This window comes from Suillus fuscotomentosus (genome assembly GCF_016647785.1).
Source record: "Suillus fuscotomentosus strain FC203 chromosome Unknown F5891scaffold_303, whole genome shotgun sequence".
NCBI classification, from domain to species: Eukaryota; Fungi; Basidiomycota; class Agaricomycetes; order Boletales; family Suillaceae; genus Suillus; species Suillus fuscotomentosus.
The window spans coordinates 4,525-23,104 of NW_024539815.1; the positions used below are offsets into that span (position 1 = coordinate 4,525).

General features: G+C 48.8%; 1 protein-coding gene across 1 annotated transcript; it reads right to left on the reverse strand.

The window, feature by feature from the left end:
• Positions 1–2,836: 2,836 nt before the first annotated feature.
• F5891DRAFT_1085384 (uncharacterized protein) lies at positions 2,837–3,629 on the reverse strand. Its single transcript, XM_041363470.1, has 2 exons — positions 3,124–3,629; positions 2,837–3,075 (listed from the first exon to the last, which is right to left on the reverse strand). Exons 1-2 carry the CDS (start codon positions 3,347–3,349, stop codon positions 2,921–2,923), a joined length of 381 nt encoding a protein of 126 aa, XP_041216463.1. The 5' UTR covers positions 3,350–3,629; the 3' UTR covers positions 2,837–2,920.
• Between the last annotated feature and the right edge of the window lie 14,951 nt (positions 3,630–18,580).

An 18,580-nucleotide genomic window follows, 5' to 3' on the forward strand; every position in this document is an offset into this window, starting at 1 on the left:
TCACAAGGCGCATACTGAATATCGATTTATCCTCATGTCTTCCTTATCTGTCTCAGACCTGATGAAGTTGCAGACAGTCAAGGTGAGTAAAGGGCGGCTTTCCTCTTATAAACTCGATGTTGACATTATGTCTGATTTAGTACGCCAATTGTGAGTGTCCGCCGATCGTCTGAAAACTGGACGATGGCACTGACCATTGTTTTCAGTGGGCAGTATTGCAATCCTCGTGAGTACCAATCACATTTCCTGTATTTCTACATCAAATCTAAATCGATGTTGCAGGTATTTGATTTTTGCATTACGTTTCCCGAAGAGGTCGAGGAAATATCTGTTTTGACGAGTATTGTTTTGACCACTCTCAACAGGTGCGATGAACCTGGTTCAGACCATGGGATGTAACTCGTGTCATTTTTGTCATTTCTCGATATTTGCCTTTCGCGGGTGTTGGATTGACTGCATATGGCGAGTGACTCACTCTGATTTTCTTTATTTTTTGTATTGCTGATGGGAATATATTAGATGCACTGCGTGTCAAACATCAGGTAAGCTTGGATGACGAATAGTTTCTACGTTAAGCTGATTGCATGGAGAAAGTGTACTTCTTCTCCGCAAGGAAAAAGTAAGTCGACCTGTCAAACGGTTCATTTTTCATACGACTTAAACATTATGGTGTCAGTCATTCACATAATAAGTATCGTTGCTGCGGAATGTGCGCGTTCCCCATACATTGAGAGCGCAATGGATCTCACATTCTTGGCAGCCTTGCTGATCATTCGGACCTGGGCATTCTGGCAGAGGAGTAAAAGACTGCTGATCGGATTATTGGTTTATAGTGCGGTGTGTGTTTCGCAGAGGAGGAATGACCGCATAGATTCTTATCATTGCATAGTTGATGATTGCCGCCGCCCTTGCTGTAGACCTCAGCCCTACGATGCTGCTTCCAGGAGGTGAGCTCATTAGTGGTTACGAACGAAAGTGGTTCTAATTTGACTATCAGAGGAGCCTCCCCTAGGAACTTGTTACTTCGAGGACACACGCAATGAGGCGGTCGTATACATATTCTTGGCGATGTTCGAAAGCGGTCAGTGATTATCCAAAGCTATCTATTGGCCTTCTTACCCATTTCAACATGGTAGTGATACTGATCCTTACTGTGTATAAGAGGGTTCACAATTACAAAAACTCTCAGAGCGGAATTGTGGTAACCCTGTATCACGATGGCATGTTTTACATGTTGTGCATCCTTGGTGCGTGGAAATGGTTTTCTCTCAAGATATCATCGAGTAACGCGTTTGAAAAAGGCATCACACTCGCCAATGTTATCATCGGAGCTGCACTTCCAGTACGCATCTGGGCTATCAAACCCTACTATTCACTCACTTTCTGTTTTTTCTGCAGAGTGCCTATAGCGATATGCTTGATGCGTACGTCACCGCCGGTTGCACTCTGACCGCTAGTTGATCTGGAACCCATTGCACTAGGCTACAGCTGGTCAGTCACAGCGTCCTGGCATCACGGATTCTATTCCGCATTCGAGATAGCAACGAACGTATACACGAACCGTCTGTGTCGGTAACGACCATGGAATTAGACTGTTTACGACCTCCGTCGATGTCGATGAGTTGGACGGGTACTACTAGTCAAGCTTGAAGGAATGTGGGTATATGCGGAATCATCGCCCTCTGTTCAAATGAGAAGCTTCTTGCCAAGCTTCAGTGCCCCCCGATGACTGTATCGACTGGACTTTAGCTTGTTCCTAGGGGAAACATGCAGCTGTCATTAGCACCGTGCATATTGCAGCAGCAGCCTGACAATTTATATATATCTCAGTTACATATCTTCATCAGCGGGTTGGATTGTGCTACAGAATTGTAAGTACGGTTTACCTGAATTCCCATAATCAGTATATATACCGTCACTGATGCCGAATTCAGTATTTCACCTTTTGGTGTAACGGTTATGCGCGGGCGGCGGTCTGACCATGTTACAAGAATGCTACAGAGCGCTCTGTAGCACTCCGTAGTGGATTACGTTGGTACCTCGCCCAATCAGATTCAGCTCCGAACAAGGCGCCAAGAAAATGCCGTTTCGCCGATGATCCGAATATGCTGACTTTGGAAATAGAAGCGGTGCTATATCTAGTGAGAACACCATCGTTATAGGCATCACCAACATTCAGTGTTCTGCCGGTCAGTGTACGTTTATCAAAGTTAACGTTCAGCCGCGAACTTTCCCATGAATGCAAGTGAACTGAACTCGTGCAGTGCCAGATGTCCTGCTTGAATATTAGATAATCATGTCTGATTGGACGATGAAGCAGGTTCAAAGTGCCGCAGTACACGGTGCGTCAACAATCGCAGAATGGATAGTACTCGACTACTACTACTATAACATCTGGTAGCACTGCTCATTTATCTACTCGTCAAGAACATCATCAACTTGAGGAAAGTCTGGATCATCAATTCCCTCGGCATCTAAGTCAAGAAGCTCATATAACTCAAGCTCAGCATCCAAACCTCGAATAGCGATTTTATAAAAAGATCCCAACCATTCCTCCGCACGAGAATAGTCGAGTAAGTCACTGACAGCAATGCGGGAGAATGAACCACCGGCACCGGCAGCACCAATGGGGACTGAGTGCATTGATTCTGTGGTGGAAATCTCCTCCTCCTGAACAGCTCGGATAAGGTCTGCTGCAACATCACTTATCCCTCGCCTCTCGAAAGCGAGGCTGCATGGCTCCCGTTCGCTGCTTTCTCCTGATAGATTGTCACCAACTGCATGAACTGCTTGAGTAGGCTCTGCTTTGTCAGTGGCCTCGGTGTCACAGTACCGGCGTCGAAGCCACTTCTTGACCACATCGTTGCGTACATGCTCTTCGTGAACATACATCTTGAGTTCTGCCAGAAGGGTGAGTGTCTCAGTTGAGAGCCGATTGCGCCATTTTGTATTCCAGCCGTGCTTGCGAACGGACATCCTCAGAGTGCAATGCACAATCACGTAAGTGACATAATAGTGTTGTCGGCCGACTGATTAACCAGGTGCGTTGGGGATCATTCGGGCCACTAGCCCAAACTAGTACATTAAGTTAGTAACAGAAAGCTATAAAACAAACTTGCGTACGAGTGCCTGCTATTGCCATTTCGTCCCTTGGTGCATCTCGCTGGCCCAAGTGTACCTGCTGCTCATCCATTGCCTCCTCATGCGCAACACGTTGCTCATAGAGCCTTGCACACACTACCTTTGCCTTTCCACTGACCATCGAAGCTGGGTCTTTGACAGCATAACCTGGGTGCTCCACGAAGTGATCCCACCACCATCCTTGGTTTGATCTCTTGCCGATCTTCATGGTGTGTCAAAAGTCGGGAGTCCATCTTCGAGTTCTAAGCCTTAAAACGTACCCTTGAACCGAACACACGAAAACCATGCGTTTATGTGAGTAATGATATGTGAAGCGGCACGAGGATAATCAAAGATTCTAGCATTGACCAGATATAGTATAGTTCGTTACAGTAGGACCAGGAAACTCCTGAAAGTCGTGTTCAGATGAACGTCGACGAAGTTCGCCAGCTTTCCCACGCAATCCGGTCAATGACCGTGAACTTGGTTCACTGACCGGCAGAACACTGCCAACATTCCCCAATCATTCGCGCCCATCCCTCGAATGACCGTAGTCTTAAATAATCCCAGTTGGTGGCCGCTGATCGATTTGAATGTGTTTCTCAGCTATTGGACAGGTTTGTCGCATCAAGATATCTCGCTCTAACATTGACTTCCGATTTCGCAGTTGCCGCTGGCGTCGTGGTGGTATACGATTGGGGTGAGCAGAACCGTGTTCGAAAACTGCTGATGTTCTTATGATATCTGCAGTACTAACACTAGGACAAGAGGTAGGTTAGTGTTATGGCTGAGGCGGAAAACTCGCTAAGAATGCTGTCATAGATTGAACTGATCTGGGTGAGTGACAAGAATCCTGTATCAGAAGAAAAAACGGGGAAAATACAATGACATCGCAACAGAGGCAACGCTGGTCTCTCATGACTTTGTTGTATTTGGTCGTTCGTACTTCTATTATCTATAGCGTGAGGTTAGCAAGTTGTGCTGACTCCACAATGTTATAGATACGCTATGTTGGAATACCGTTTTCTGTGTATGTGGCGAAGTCAACAACTTGGCACCATGCTAATAGCTTATCTCTGACAATTAGCGCCTATGTTTTGTGTATGTCTGATATGCACTATGTTCGATTTTTCTGACCGGCGGCACGCAGCAAGCATACCATTTATCTCGCTGACAGATGCAGTGAGTGTTCCACAACCATCTTATTCATATCTGATCATTCTAATAAATACACTCATTTGTAGGGGTAGGTGAGATTCTGACCATTAAGCTTAGCTCAATATAACGATTTAATAGGTGTAAGTTGGAGCGTTTGATACTAGCACGAGGATGATCACTAATCGAGTGTTTCAGGCAATATTACGAACTACATAATGAATGTGACAAACGTGGTCATAGCTGCTACGTTGGGCAGTGAGTTACCCAGCTGCAATACCTCTGGGATGTTGACTCGACCGAAACATGATGCTAGTTGTGATGATTGCTCGCTTATATGCCATGTATCAGGGATCTAGAATGATGCTTATTTTCCTTGTGATTATCTTCCTGGCTGTAAACATCGCCTGCGGAGTAATCGCGGGAATAGTACTGAAGCATTTTGTAGGGGGTAAGCTTCACTTGTTGACATAAAGAACACGACTCATTGAATAAACACTAGATGAGTGGATAATGTCCGGTACATATATGTGCAATGCCGAATATGAGGGGGACGGCGTGCTTCTTATTTCAATGGTTTGGGTGCTCAACACTGTTTGGGAGGTCCTCGCACTGTGTCTCTCAGTCTGGATTGCTGTGAAACACTTCCGTAGCCTGCGACGGCTCGGCCCATCGACAGGATCGACAATTGGGGACTATTTCAGAGTCATGATACAATCTCACGTGCTTTATTTTGCGAGGTGAGCTTCTCATGTGACTGGGACTATCTCTTTCTCAAGTTCCGCACGTACTAGCTTCGTTTGTGTCTCTTGCCTCCAGATTGCTTTTTTCTTTCCAGAGCTCCAGGTGCGCCGACCTGTCGCTGACATCTGCGTGTCACCATTTCTCATCATTTGTGTAGAATTCACATTCGACGATAACTAATATACTCGAAGGTGCTCTTCAGATTCTATTGGTCGTGCAGATGTTTGTGCTGGGACCACGCCTCATGCTTAGCGTTCGACAATGTCACGCTAAACTCGTGGCCGGATCCGATATAGAAAATAGCATGGATTCGATTGTCTTCCAGGATCGTGTACATGTATCAACTAGCGTTACCGTGTAGGGAAATGCTTGGCGAGTGGCCTGCAGGGAGGTGGGCGATGATCCGTCGTGGTATTTATTTAACATATGGTGTTTCGAGGTATATTTGAGAAGTCCGGGCAAACCTATTTCACTGAAACAAAGTACCCGCGCTTGAACTAAGTGGTAAGCTAAAATTATCCGGAAGGACTAGCAACTGAAGTGCCTTAGCAGCTGATTCTGCGCGTTTGTGGAGTTCCACTGTCTTGACGCATAGATGAAGAAGTGACTGGCTGATAACTCATTGGTGATTAGATGCGATTTCCTCCGTCCGGTGGGCCACGGAGAATGAAAGGAGTTGATCGCGTAGACTCATGGCTCGACTATACGTCTCTCTCGCGAATGAGCATGGCAAGGATATAGAGTCTGCTGAGTGGGGAGTAGAGAATCGGAAAGTCGAAGGTTCAAGTCAGAAGGCCTCAAGCGTACCTATTGATCAAACTACTGGGGATGCGTGTTCGATTATGGACAAGCCGCGTGATGGATAACGATGAAGACCAGCACTAAATGGAAGCACAATGGATGTTGAAGAAGGATAGTCTAGGATAGATACTGGCACATTTGTACAAGGGATGATGACATCAATGATGGCGGAGTCCAAGCACAAAGAAGGATGGACAAGGGTGGCCATCAGAGCGGCAGTATGATGTTCCTGAGCGCGAGGAAGACTGTGTCTGGAGGATCTGTCACAGCCTCCGAGTACCCACACAAGACAAGACAAGACTGACAATACAATACCATGCTGCGCACGAAAGAGTGCCGGGTCCCAGTCAACCACGTGAATTCGAAATTCAAATCAGAGGTCCTGGACCCCTGAATGGCGCCTTAGTCACGTGCGGGTAGTTGATGTTTGGAATCACATGATGATGCGCCAGTATCGATTGGTAGACAAACATCTATCATACCACCGCATGCCGTCGACATGATGAAATACCCTATAAAATGCGACATCTAGCAGCATGCAACTCTATGTAATCTAGATTCTATGCATATGATTCTACAATCGTGCATTAAACCAGCCAATTTTATAATAAACGTACTCCACGTCTTCATCAAGACCTTGTCCGTGCGTATAATCGCCATATGCATCACATGTAATATATTCCTTCGATAGTATGACGAGATCAACATCACCGGTCGGATCAACATCGCATGCCTTGAGGAACACGGACTCAACCGTGTTTGACTCGAATCTGTGCGTTGAACGAAGTGGTATCACAAGATGAAAAGCGGCGGGAGGTACGGTGCTATCAGAAGGACGCCGCACAAGCCCTTTCAGACAGTCCCTGATCCAAACCGCATGTTGGGCTTCGTAAATTATGTCCGCACCAAGGACCACATCAAATGGGTACGAAAGACAATCCGGTCGAGGAGTAGTAGAGAATGATGACCAGTCAAGAGAATGAGTGGTAATGGAATGGGTTGAAATCATTTGATTGTGCGTGGAGGAGATATTCGCGTCAACGTTTGACCTGAGGTTGGCTAACACAGAAGGGTGGAAATCGGTCGCAACCACATGAACCTCGCGATGGTTGAAAGATGGCAATGCATCCAGTAATTTCATAACCACTAAGCTAACCAACCCTGTTCCCGCTCCGAGCTCAAGGACATTGAGCCTGCGTGATTCAGAGCCGTGAGAGGTAGAATCCAGTCCAAATCGCTCAGGATCTTCCACAATCATTTCTGCCAAGACACATGCCCCGCCCCATGTCTGCGCTCCCACACTCCCGTAGTCATTGTTGTCCAGCGGAATATCTGTGATTTGAGCTTCCACTCGCCTCTGCCCGTCTGTAGAACCAAAAACGAAGTTATGGGTGATGATTCCAGCAGCAGCGACCCCGGCACAAATCGCGAGTAGCGACGCGGCTTGTTGGACGATTATCTCTGTGTAAGCCAAGGTAGGCTCTGGCATCCCAATATCATCCAATGAGACTTCTTCGGAGTGCGATAAGTCTTGCCAGACCTCGAGCTGTGTGATTAGAGTGGTAAGCCACCGAATGGAATATGAGCGCTCGAATGCGTCAGATCGGATAGCTTGGAGTTCGCTATCATCTTCATGGCAAAGGGGTAGATTTTGCTCTCCATTAGATACAGGCGCCTGCACACGTTTGCGACGCGAGCCACGGACTTCTGGATGGTAGAGTGACTGTAAATAAGTCAAGGCATCGAGAAGCTGGGTGACGGAGAAACTCGCGATCTTGGCGATCGGCGGAAGATACGTGGTTGGTGGGCAGAGAACAGACATTTAGAGGCGTTAAAATCGAGGAGGCAGGAAGACAATCAATGCTAGCATAAAATCATACTGGTTGAATATTTGAGAATTATGGTTTCGAGTTAACATGGTTATTTGCGGGTGTGTACTATGATTAGCGTGAATAACAAGTCTAAACAACAATTAGCACTTGTTGAACCCACCGCTGGTAAATATTGTGGTAATTGATCACTGGCAGAATCATCAAGTAGCAAAATGAATAATTCCAGTCAATCGTCCACTCTGTCCATATCATCTATCCCGCCATCTAACTTTCAGAATGCTTCTGTATATATGTCACAATCGTCGCTGCACGATTCCATCCATACTGATCCAAATTCGCCAGAAGTGCTAAAGCAGAACGTGCAGATAGCGCTCGACCATGTCGCAAGGATTCAATCACTGGCACGTAATTGCTTGCACGGCATGTGAGTCTCTCTACTCCCTTCATACTTATACCATGTTTAATTATTTGTCAGACAAAGCGCATACCAAGCAGGAAATAGTAATAGTCCTGCACATACAACAGGCAAGTACGTTCATGTTTTTTATAACTGTGGCTTTACGCTTTCTATTTTCAGCCGAGCTGGCTGCACTCATGCAGGCACTTCGCACAATTGCTGAATTCCTTCGACAAACCGGTGTAGGCGCATACCCCATGCCACCCGCCCCCGAATCTCAGAGTGCATCATCGGTACCTCCCACAGAGCAGCAACTGATTGACACCACGGCCCGAGAGGTACAAGTGCTTTATGAGCGCCTGAAACGTATTCAAGAGAGCAATACCGTTGCTGTAAATCTACTTGGGGCCGCTGATACTGTCTCTCGTGCACGCTAATCAACATCGGTACCAATTCTATTGTGTATCTTTGTAACATCAGCCCAGTTGATATGCGACGATGCGCAGATTAACCGGATTGAGGTGACAGCGTGTTTGAATTGGCTTATACTGGTAGTTAATCTCTCGAGGATGACAGTCAATTACGTCCAGACGGTCAGTCCTTCCACGCAGTTATATTTGATTCCGTTGACAGTCTAGTACTCAACAGCTCTGAGGTAACGTGTCCTCAATTCAACTGCCTAGCGTCTGGATACATAGATCGTGCCAAGAACACGACGGCCTGAAATTTATCAAGAGCCAACCTTACCGAGGTTTGACGTCATCAAACACCACTCAATTCGCCACCCTTAAGGAGCTGAACTTCAATCCCAACCCCTCTTGAACGGTTAGCCGGGGAGTGCTAATGAACGACCTCATTCCACGATCGATGGAAGCGGTGAATTTGAAAGCGTTATACATTCTCATATGACGATCCAATTTGCATACATACAGTTTTACTTACACATCTGACCTGCGATTATGCTGATATGATCTGAACTTTTTCACTTCATTACACAACGTTTTCTGTTGTTGGATCTGGAGGCTACTTAAGGTTTCGTTCGTCATTTGATCTCTTTACTAACTTTGATTAGTCGATGAGCTATAGTTTGACCTACCTCGAGTCGTTTAGCTCGGTGCTGGGTATATCTATAATTCTGGATATCGACTTGGGATGCCTATGGGTGGTTACGAATGCGCATCCGAGTCATCGACCGACAATAGCAAGGCGGTCCAAGGGGACGGATACGCGATTTTCGTTACGATGTGGCGGGCCTATGGCTTTATCGTCCGTGACACATCGATGATGTTGATATTATCTAAAACGTTGGAGTACAACCCGTGTAGCTTAGTCTGTGAGTACTCTCGTTCTCAAAGTAATATCCTTTCGCACACGATTTTGTTCAGTGCTCTGCTGTATACATGCTTGAGCTATGTTTTTGATTACTTATAGTGGATCTTGCTCGTATTCTTATACACTTTTCTTCCAAATTCTGATATTTGATGTCGTCCCAGAGGATTCGGCATCATACAGTATGATGGTGTCTACAGGTCACAATTAGTACCGAACAAACGGGCAGATACATACGCCATGGGGGCAGCAAGGGTAGTTCACAGGCAACACCACTTGAATCATGTACTACAGCCGCGCTTAATGACTTGATAGAACTGTGACGATGCAGGAGTAAATCAGATTTATTCAACGGGACGCAGAGTGTAGCACTAGTACAGTACAGAATAAGACAGTATCATGAAGAAATAAGTAAACAACAAGAGAGCGAGGGATTGAAAACAACTGGAAATACAGCAAATGTAATAATATAATATAGCGAATCGAGTCTCTAACTACACACCTATGTGGACAAATACAATCTGCTGTTCTAACGGAATCTTCTTGCGCAACGATCTCACAGCCTTGTGCAGCGCGACCGCAGCGCCTGTGCAGTCCAATCTTTTTGAATCACCAATCAACTTGCGGTAAAAAGCAGACACGACCTGGCGTGCAACATCGTCGTCAACAGACCACATGGAACCGATCACACTGCGAAATCCGCAGAATTGCATGGCCGCAGCAAGATGGATCGACTCATCCGGGCTCTCTTCGTCGCCAACGGTAGTGTGGCAGGCCGATAAGAATGCAAACTGCGGGTTCTGCGAGTTGGATCGGATGATATCCTGATCATTAAGGGCCCGTCGCGCATGGCGAAGGGAGACTCGAACGGCTGTGTCCGATTTGGCATTCCATGGCAGGCAAGATGGAGCCACTGATTACGGTCGAGCGCATCGAGTGCACCCTCGACTGTTGCGTCGCCATCCTCGAGGGATGTGAAGGAGATGACGGGAGTAACGTGGCGAGCGACGACGGCTAGCTCAGGAGCGACACATTTGAGCTCCTTCCCTTCAACCGGGTTGCCTTGACCGATGGCAACGAAATGTTGCGAGGACGCATCTCGAGAAACCTGCTGTCTTGCACGAACAAGAGTCGCCAAAGTGGGGGTGTAAGAGGAGATGTAAATGCCGGACAAATTGTCTCTCCCCTTCTCGTATGGTCCTGCTGCATGGAGGGGAAGCAGCGTGAACTCAGCAGTGGGACACCACCAGATACGCGAGCCAGGGCGAACTTCAGACTCCCCGAGAGCTTGGACCACGGGGTCAACGACATCATTCCAAAGCTTGCGAAGGATGCCGACAAGCGTGAGTTGATAATCAGAAGAACCAAACTGCTCTGCGAGTGATTGGAACTCTAAGGAGAATTCGTACACTTGGGCTTGTGTAATGTCAAGCGGAACATGGACAGGATCTCCCTCGCTATGGATGATCAAGGCGTCGCAGTTATGCTGACTAGCATTAACGATGATCACTGAGCCATCTTCGGCCGCCCTCTGGAGGTCGGGAAACAGTGGAGGTAGGAGAAAACGTATCGCTTCTTGGACCCGAACCAAGTGGCACCCCGACTAGGACCCCGGAACTCGTCAACCAAAATTCGCGCCCAACAGCGCCGAAGACGCCCAACGGCGCCTCCCCAAGCCCATTCCCGACATAAAAACCCTAGAAAACACCAAAAACATCATCTACATAAGTATATAACCTGAACTATAACTAATATGCCAACAGGTAAACCGGGCACCACCACTGGTACTGGCCCACCCAAGGCCAATAGTCCACCTCCGACCGGAGGCCCTAATACTCGTAGAACAGCCAGAACCCAAACCACCACTGAAGAGATCATAGCTGTACCCAATAATGTCATGGACACTGACACCGCAGAGAAGTTCCTGTCATCTAAACTACTTTGTCAAGAGGGTCAACCCTACTCGCTAACCCACCTAGTCTCTATTTTGTTTCACATCACACAAATGTCGGCCACCACACCAATCCCAGTCATCTCAGCAATCAGGGCGGTAGCATTTCTACTGAAGAAACATACTGTCTGCGAAATGGCGGAAGCGGCATCAAGACAACTAGCGGACACTCTCTCGGAAGCCATCACAAACAAACTCGTTGACCACGCTATTGCAGCCCTCGCCCCTCAAGTCGCTGGATTACACGCTGCATCAGAAGCACTAGCGGAAACGGCAAGGAAGGCAGAAGATACGTTAACATCCTCCCTAGACAAGGCCGAAAGAATCCACCGGCTAGCAAGAGACGAACGAACCGAACAAGAGGGAGGAATTTCCATAGCAGCAGAAAGACTAGAAGAAGCAGCAGACGCCCTATATGTATCAGTTAACGACTGCCAGAACGCCATTAACACTCTAGCCCCATCCCTGGACACCACTCAAGAACGCGTTAACCACCTGTCCACCCAAATGATGGCAACGCCTCCCATGTCTCAGGCTCCAAACCAACCTTCCTATAGCACAATTGTGGCTACTCACCTTCCACCCAAAGTAGATCAAGCCGTCGGCCGTGCAGCCATCAGAGCTCGACAAATCCTGCTAGACCCCAACCCAGGCGCCCCCCCATTCCCACCAAACACCACAAGCAAGGAAATAGCAGAATACCTCAAGAAAGCTCTCAACAACATACGCAACGATAGCACCCCAGAGGGAAACGTCAAGTCCATCACCACGCTCCGCAACGGTGGTATCATCATCGAATTAGACTCTGACTCCCTGGCCACATGGCTACGGGAACCCATCAACCGTACATCGTTAGAAAGCCAATTTGAATCCGCCGTATCGTTCCGTTCCCGCACCTTTGCTCTGGTCCTAGAATACTTACCCATTCACCTACAGATAGGAGACGTACAATTCCTTCGCAGACTAGAAGAAGAGAACTCACTCCTCGCCAACTCGCTAGCCACTATTCGATGGATCAAACCCCCAATCCGCCGCTCACCCCAGCAACGTAAGGCTTTTGCCCTCCTTCAAGCCGTGGACGCCTGCACAGCCAATTCCCTCCTTCGCGACGGCCTCTGCATTGACAACGAACGAATCACCATTAGGAAAGACAGGAAAGAACCCATCAGATGCGCGAAGTGTCAGAGGTACGGACACATCGCGCGTAGTTGCACTAACACAACAGACACCTGTGGAACCTGCGGAGATCAACACCGCACAATGCAATGCAATGCCTTCAAGACCAACCGATGCGTAAACTGCCGCAGCAACGACCATGCCAGCTGGAGCCGTAAATGTCCAGAATTCAAGAGACGATGTGAACTACTCGACGAAAAATTCCCCGAGAATCGTATGCCATACTTCCCCACGGAAACCGCCTGGACACACGCCATCGCCCCCCCAAAACTTCCTAATTCACCCCCCCCTACTCGTCTCTCCCCAGATCCACTCCAACCAGCCAAAGGACCCCGCGCAACACGTCAAGCCACACTCAACTTCAACATCACCGACACTTCCGACACTTCCGATCCCCCACTACCAGCCAATACACAAACTCACCCACTAACCCGCTCTTCTCCCTCCGCAGATGAAATTATGAATGACCTATACCCTCCCATCAACTTTGACTACCTCTCCACCCCTACACCCTCTCCATTGGCTCCATCGGCCTCCGGCTCCACCGCCACCACCACCTCAATCCCTACCTCCCAAGACTCCGCCAGCGCCCCCCAATCACCAGCCCATGTCTAATTACGACTCAACGAACACTGAGAGACTACGAATCTGGCAGCAGAATTTGAATACATCCCTCACGGCACAATCCTCCCTACTCAGCAACAACAAGATGGCCGACTGGGATATCATTGCTATCCAGGAACCATATATCAACTTTCTGCGAAACACGCATGCAAATCATCACTGGCACGTCATCTATCCCACCCAACACTTCTCCCACCCTCAACAACGGACGAGGGCCATAATACTAATTAACGCCAAACTCGACACGAACGCATGGAAACAGATCTCTTTCCCTTCCTCGGATGTTGTTGCTATCCAGCTACGAGGAGAGTATGGCCGCTGTACTATATTTAACTTATATAACGACGGCACGCATCAGAACACACTAACCACTTTTGATTCATATCTAGAGAATAATATAGCTACCATCAAGACCCACGATAACGACCATATGCTTTGGCTCGGCGATTTCAATCGCCACCACCCCCTCTGGGAGGACATCCGTAACCGTCATTTGTTCAATTATGCAGCCGCTAATCCCCTTATAGATTTAATCGCAGACCATGGAATGTTGCAATTCCTACCATGCGGCACGCCAACCCTGCAATCCACGAGCACCGGAAATTGGACACGCCCCGACAACGTACTCGGCACCGAATCACTCCTTGACGCCATCGTTTCATGCGAAACAGCACCAGAACTTCGAGGACCAAAGACGGACCACATTCCCATCCTACTGACACTAGAACTCGAGACTCAGCGAACACCGGATGAACCACGCCACAACTGGCGTGGAGTAGACTGGAAAGTTTTTAATGAGCGCCTCACAGAACTAATATCAGCTGTCCCGGCTCAACCTTTAGCGTCCGAAGAAGAGTTCCAAGCGGCCGCAAAGCATCTCTCCGACGCAATAGCAAACACCATGAGCACATGCGTCCCATACTCGAAACCATGCCCGCACTCAAAACGTTGGTGGACGAAGCGCTTATCGGACCTCAGGACGCACGTCAAGAACCTCAGCAAGATCGCCTATCAAATGAGAGCCCTCCCCCTTCACCCCAGCCACGACGAACTCAAGACAGCCAAGAACCTCTACGCCAACGAAATCACCGCCACGAAGAAACAACACTGGTTAGAATGGTTAGAAGACATAGAAGGTAACGACTTGTGGACTGCGAACCGATACATCTCCTCGGAGCCTCGAGACGGAGGTAAAACCCGCGTACCCACCCTAATATCCACCAACCAAGATGGCACCATCCTCGAAGCAACCACCAACCTGGAGAAAAGTCAAATTCTAGCTAAGTCGTTCTTTCCTCCTCCCCCTGTAGCTGATTCGGTCCCCCCAGATTTCATATACCCGGAACCCATAGACACCTTACCCCCCATCACGGCCGAACAGATCACACGGGCCATTATCAATCTCAGTGGCTACAAGGCCCCCGGCCCAGACGGAATATGTAACATAGTCTTCAAAGAATGCGCTGACACCCTCACTCCCTACTTACTTCACTTATTTAACGCAGCCTTCTCGCATCAAACCTACTACCAACCTTGGCGATGCTTCTCGACGGTGGTCCTACGGAAACCGGGGAAGGCCAATTACTCTATCCCCAAGGCGTATCGACCGATAGCCTTACTCAACACCACCGGCAAACTCTTAACGGCAGTAGTAGCCGACCAGCTCACTCACATCCTCGAACACCATCAATTGTTGCCCAACACGCACTTTGGAGGCCGTCCGGGCCGGTCAACTACTGACTCTCTGCACTTACTCGAAGAGACCATCAAAAATGCCTGGAGATCCCACAAGGTGGCATCCGTGCTATTCCTCGACATCGAGGGAGCATTCCCGAACGCGGTAACAAAGCGCTTACTCCACAACATGCGCAACCGTCGCATCCCAACTGATCTAGTCCTATTTACAGAGCGTGTCCTATCCCAACGCCAGACACAGTTGAAATTCGACGGATACATCTCGGAATGGTTCCCCGTCAAAAACGGTATAGGGCAAGGAGACCCCTTGTCAATGATCCTGTATATAATTTATAGTTCTGACTTAGCTGACATCGCCAAACCCCGCGCAGGACGCGAAGCCCTGAAAGAACTAACGTTAGCTTTCGTAGATGACACGGCTTTCATAGCGATAGCGCAGGACTTCACTGCGACCCATGCCATACTCACAGACATGCTCGAACGAACAGGAGGCGGTTACGATTGGTCGAGAGCTCACAACTCCCAATTCGAAACTAATAAATTTGCGTTAATGGATTTTTCAATGAATAGACGCAAAGACCGCCCAGAGATGCCGATAAGAGGCACAGTAATACGCCCATCCTCAACACACCGGTTCTTGGGAGTAATCCTCGACCAAGAATTGCGATGGAAAGCGCAAGTCGATAACGCAGTCGCGAAAGGAACTTCCTATGTACTCCAGTTACGTCGTCTCTCATCCTCCGCTAAAGGCTTACCGCTACGTCTCATGCGACAGCTCTACCTGGCAGTAGCTGTGCCCAAGCTACTGTACGCAGCCGACCTATGGTTCTCCCCCGTCTATCGCGAAGGCACAAACGACCTCCAACGAGGCTCCATAGGCGTAGCGAAACGCCTATCAACGGTCCAGCGCCTAGCAGCAATGGCGATCACTGGGGCTATGAAAACCACCGCAACAGATATAATGGAAGCCCACGCAAACCTACTTCCCATCCCGCTCCTCCTACAGAACACGTGTCATCGCGCCGCCCTTCGAATAGCCGCCCTACCAAACACCCATCCCCTCCACATCCCAATCCGCAAAGCAGCTAAACGCTACGTATCAGCCCATCGCACCTCCCTCCACCGACTCACCTCCCGCTTCAAAATCTCGCCAGATACCATAGAGACTCTAACCCCGGCACGACGCCCCCCTTCCAACACGAATCGCTGGAAAACACACGTCGCAGATAGCAAGAAGGAGGCTATAGAAGAACACGAACAACTCACTGACCTCATACAGATATATAGCGATGGCTCGGGCCATAACGGTCAAATAGGTGCAGCGGCAGTTCTTTTTCGTGCAGGGCAGATCCCTAGAACCCTCCGCTACTACCTAGGAAAAGAGGACGAACATACCGTATTCGAAGCTGAAGAAGTAGGACTACTATTAGCCGCGCACCTTCTAGCTACAGAACGAGACCCGACCTTTCCAGCCTCCATCTCAGTCGACAACCAAGCCTCAATTCTAGCAGGTGAGAGCTTCTACCCGCGACCTGGATCATATCTGGCAGATCTCTTCCGCAGCAGAATGCACAAGATAGCACGCGAGTACGACGACTTTGACGTAACACTACGTTGGGTTCCGGGTCACTCGGGAGTCCATGGCAATGAAGAAGTGGATAAGCATGCCAAACTGGCCGCAACCAGCCGCGAGAACAACAGCCCCAATAATCGCTTACCCAAAATCCTACGCAAGAAAGCCCTCCCCTTAAGCATATCGGCCGTACAGCAAGCTCAGCATAAGTCCACAGCCAAACGATGGAGCCACTCCTGGCGTAACTCCCCGCGATTCTTCAGACTCAACCAAATCGACCCACTCATTCTACAACGCTCATTTATAAAACTATCCATCTCCTTTCCCAAACGCCTCACAAGCATGTATATATTCCTACGCACCGGCCACGCTCCTTTAAACAAACATCTTCACCGCATTAATAAAACTAACAGCCCTCATTGCCCTCACTGCCCAAACATCGAAGAAACCGTACATCACCTAATCCTCGATTGTCCGTTCTATGCACGCGAACGCCACTCCCTCCGGGCAGAAGTAGGGCGCAAAGCCTCCTCCCTATCCTTCCTCCTAACAGATACATCCGCCACCCCTCATATTGTAAAATACATCAACGCGACAGGAAGATTGAAAGCGATACTAGGTGACATCCCACTTCCACATACCCCTGCTAGCTGACGCACCCTTGCAGCAACCCGCCTCTGTTCATCACGCCAGACACCATATAAATGCCCATCAACATCAAATACCCCACTGTACAACAACCATCTCACCATACTTCTCCCCAACCCATATACCCAACCCAACCCATATACCCAATAACTCGCCTACACGGAGTCCTCCCGATCATCGTTGGAACAACTCAGCTTGTGACAGAACATCCCTTCGGCCAAGACATGGGGACCATACACAAACTTTAACTACGCACCCAACCTAGACTCCTGTACCTGCCCGCTTCGGCGGCCGAGTACGCGTTTCCGTTCATCCATACGCTAGAAAAACATTAGCATTAGCTACATACAGTCATCTCATCTTCGCCGGGTTGCGCGTCTAAAACGGCCGGCGGGAACGGCGGACTAGTGGAGGCACGCCTCACACTAGGGCATTCGCGAACTCAGAGATGCGCAGGGACACTGGGGGTCCCATAGACTAGATAGAACTGTCCTCCATAGAGTATAACTCTCAATAGGACAGAAATTGGAAAAAAAAAAAAAAAAAAAAAAAAAAAAAAAAAAAAGGAGAAAACGTGAAAAGTCGGGGAGCAGGCGAATGCGCGAGACAACTTCATCCCATTGCATGGTAAGTTGTCGAATTTGCGGAGACTGGTCTTCAGTAGACTGATCGAGCGCGTTACGAAGACAAAAACTCAATCGTTTGAACTCTTCTGCCAAGGCCGTGCCGGTGTCACCTGAAATGGAAAGTTCATCGAGTGGTGTGCTGAAGCGTGCCAACTGGGTCCAGAAAACTGCACGACCTTGCTCCACCAACTCCACCGCAGTCGCGAGTGCACCACGACGAACACTGCATGAAAAAGCATCCGTGGCGAGAGAAGAAACAGCCTCCCTGATAACGTCGAAGTGATGTGAAGAAGACGACATGAGAGCAACTTGCTGATCTAAGGATTTCAGTGCAACCTTATAAGCAAGCAATGCAGATGGGTGATTGAAGATGTCGGCGGAGGCCGCCCATGACTTAGCAGCACTGAGATGTGTGCGAGATACTGCATGTGATAGGTAGGAGAGTTGAGAGTACAAGCTGAATGCTTCTTCAAGGTCAGACTGGACGTCCAGTTGCCGGAATCTGTCTTGAAGGCTGAGTGCAAGAGTGTTCAGAGACGATGATCGACATGAATGACCTGGGGGACAGAATAGTAATGCAGCCAGATGGAGCTCGATGGCCTCATCAAGGTCAGACATCATGCCCCGCCGCTTGAATCTGTCTCGAAGGCTGCGTGCAAGATTGTTCAGACACGTGGATCGACCTGAATGACCAGAGGGGCAGAGGAGTAATGCAGCCTCATAGAGCTTGATGGCCTCATTGAGGTCAGACACGATGCCTCGCTGCCGGAATCTGTCTTGAAGGCCGAGTGCAAGATTGTTCAGAGACGAGGATCGATCTGGATGACCGGGGGGATGGAGGAGTAATGCAGCCCGATGGAGCTCAATGGCCTCATCAAGGTCAGACATCATGCCCCGCTGCTTGAATCT

Coding starts and splice junctions, on each gene's coding strand:
- F5891DRAFT_1085384 (XM_041363470.1), bottom strand. CDS start 3,349: ATGAAGATCGGCAAGAGATCAAACCAAGGATGGTGGTGGGATCACTTC. Junction 3,076..3,123: donor AATGGCAATAGCAGGCACTC/GTACGCAAGTTT, acceptor TTAATGTACTAG/TTTGGGCTAGTGGCCCGAAT.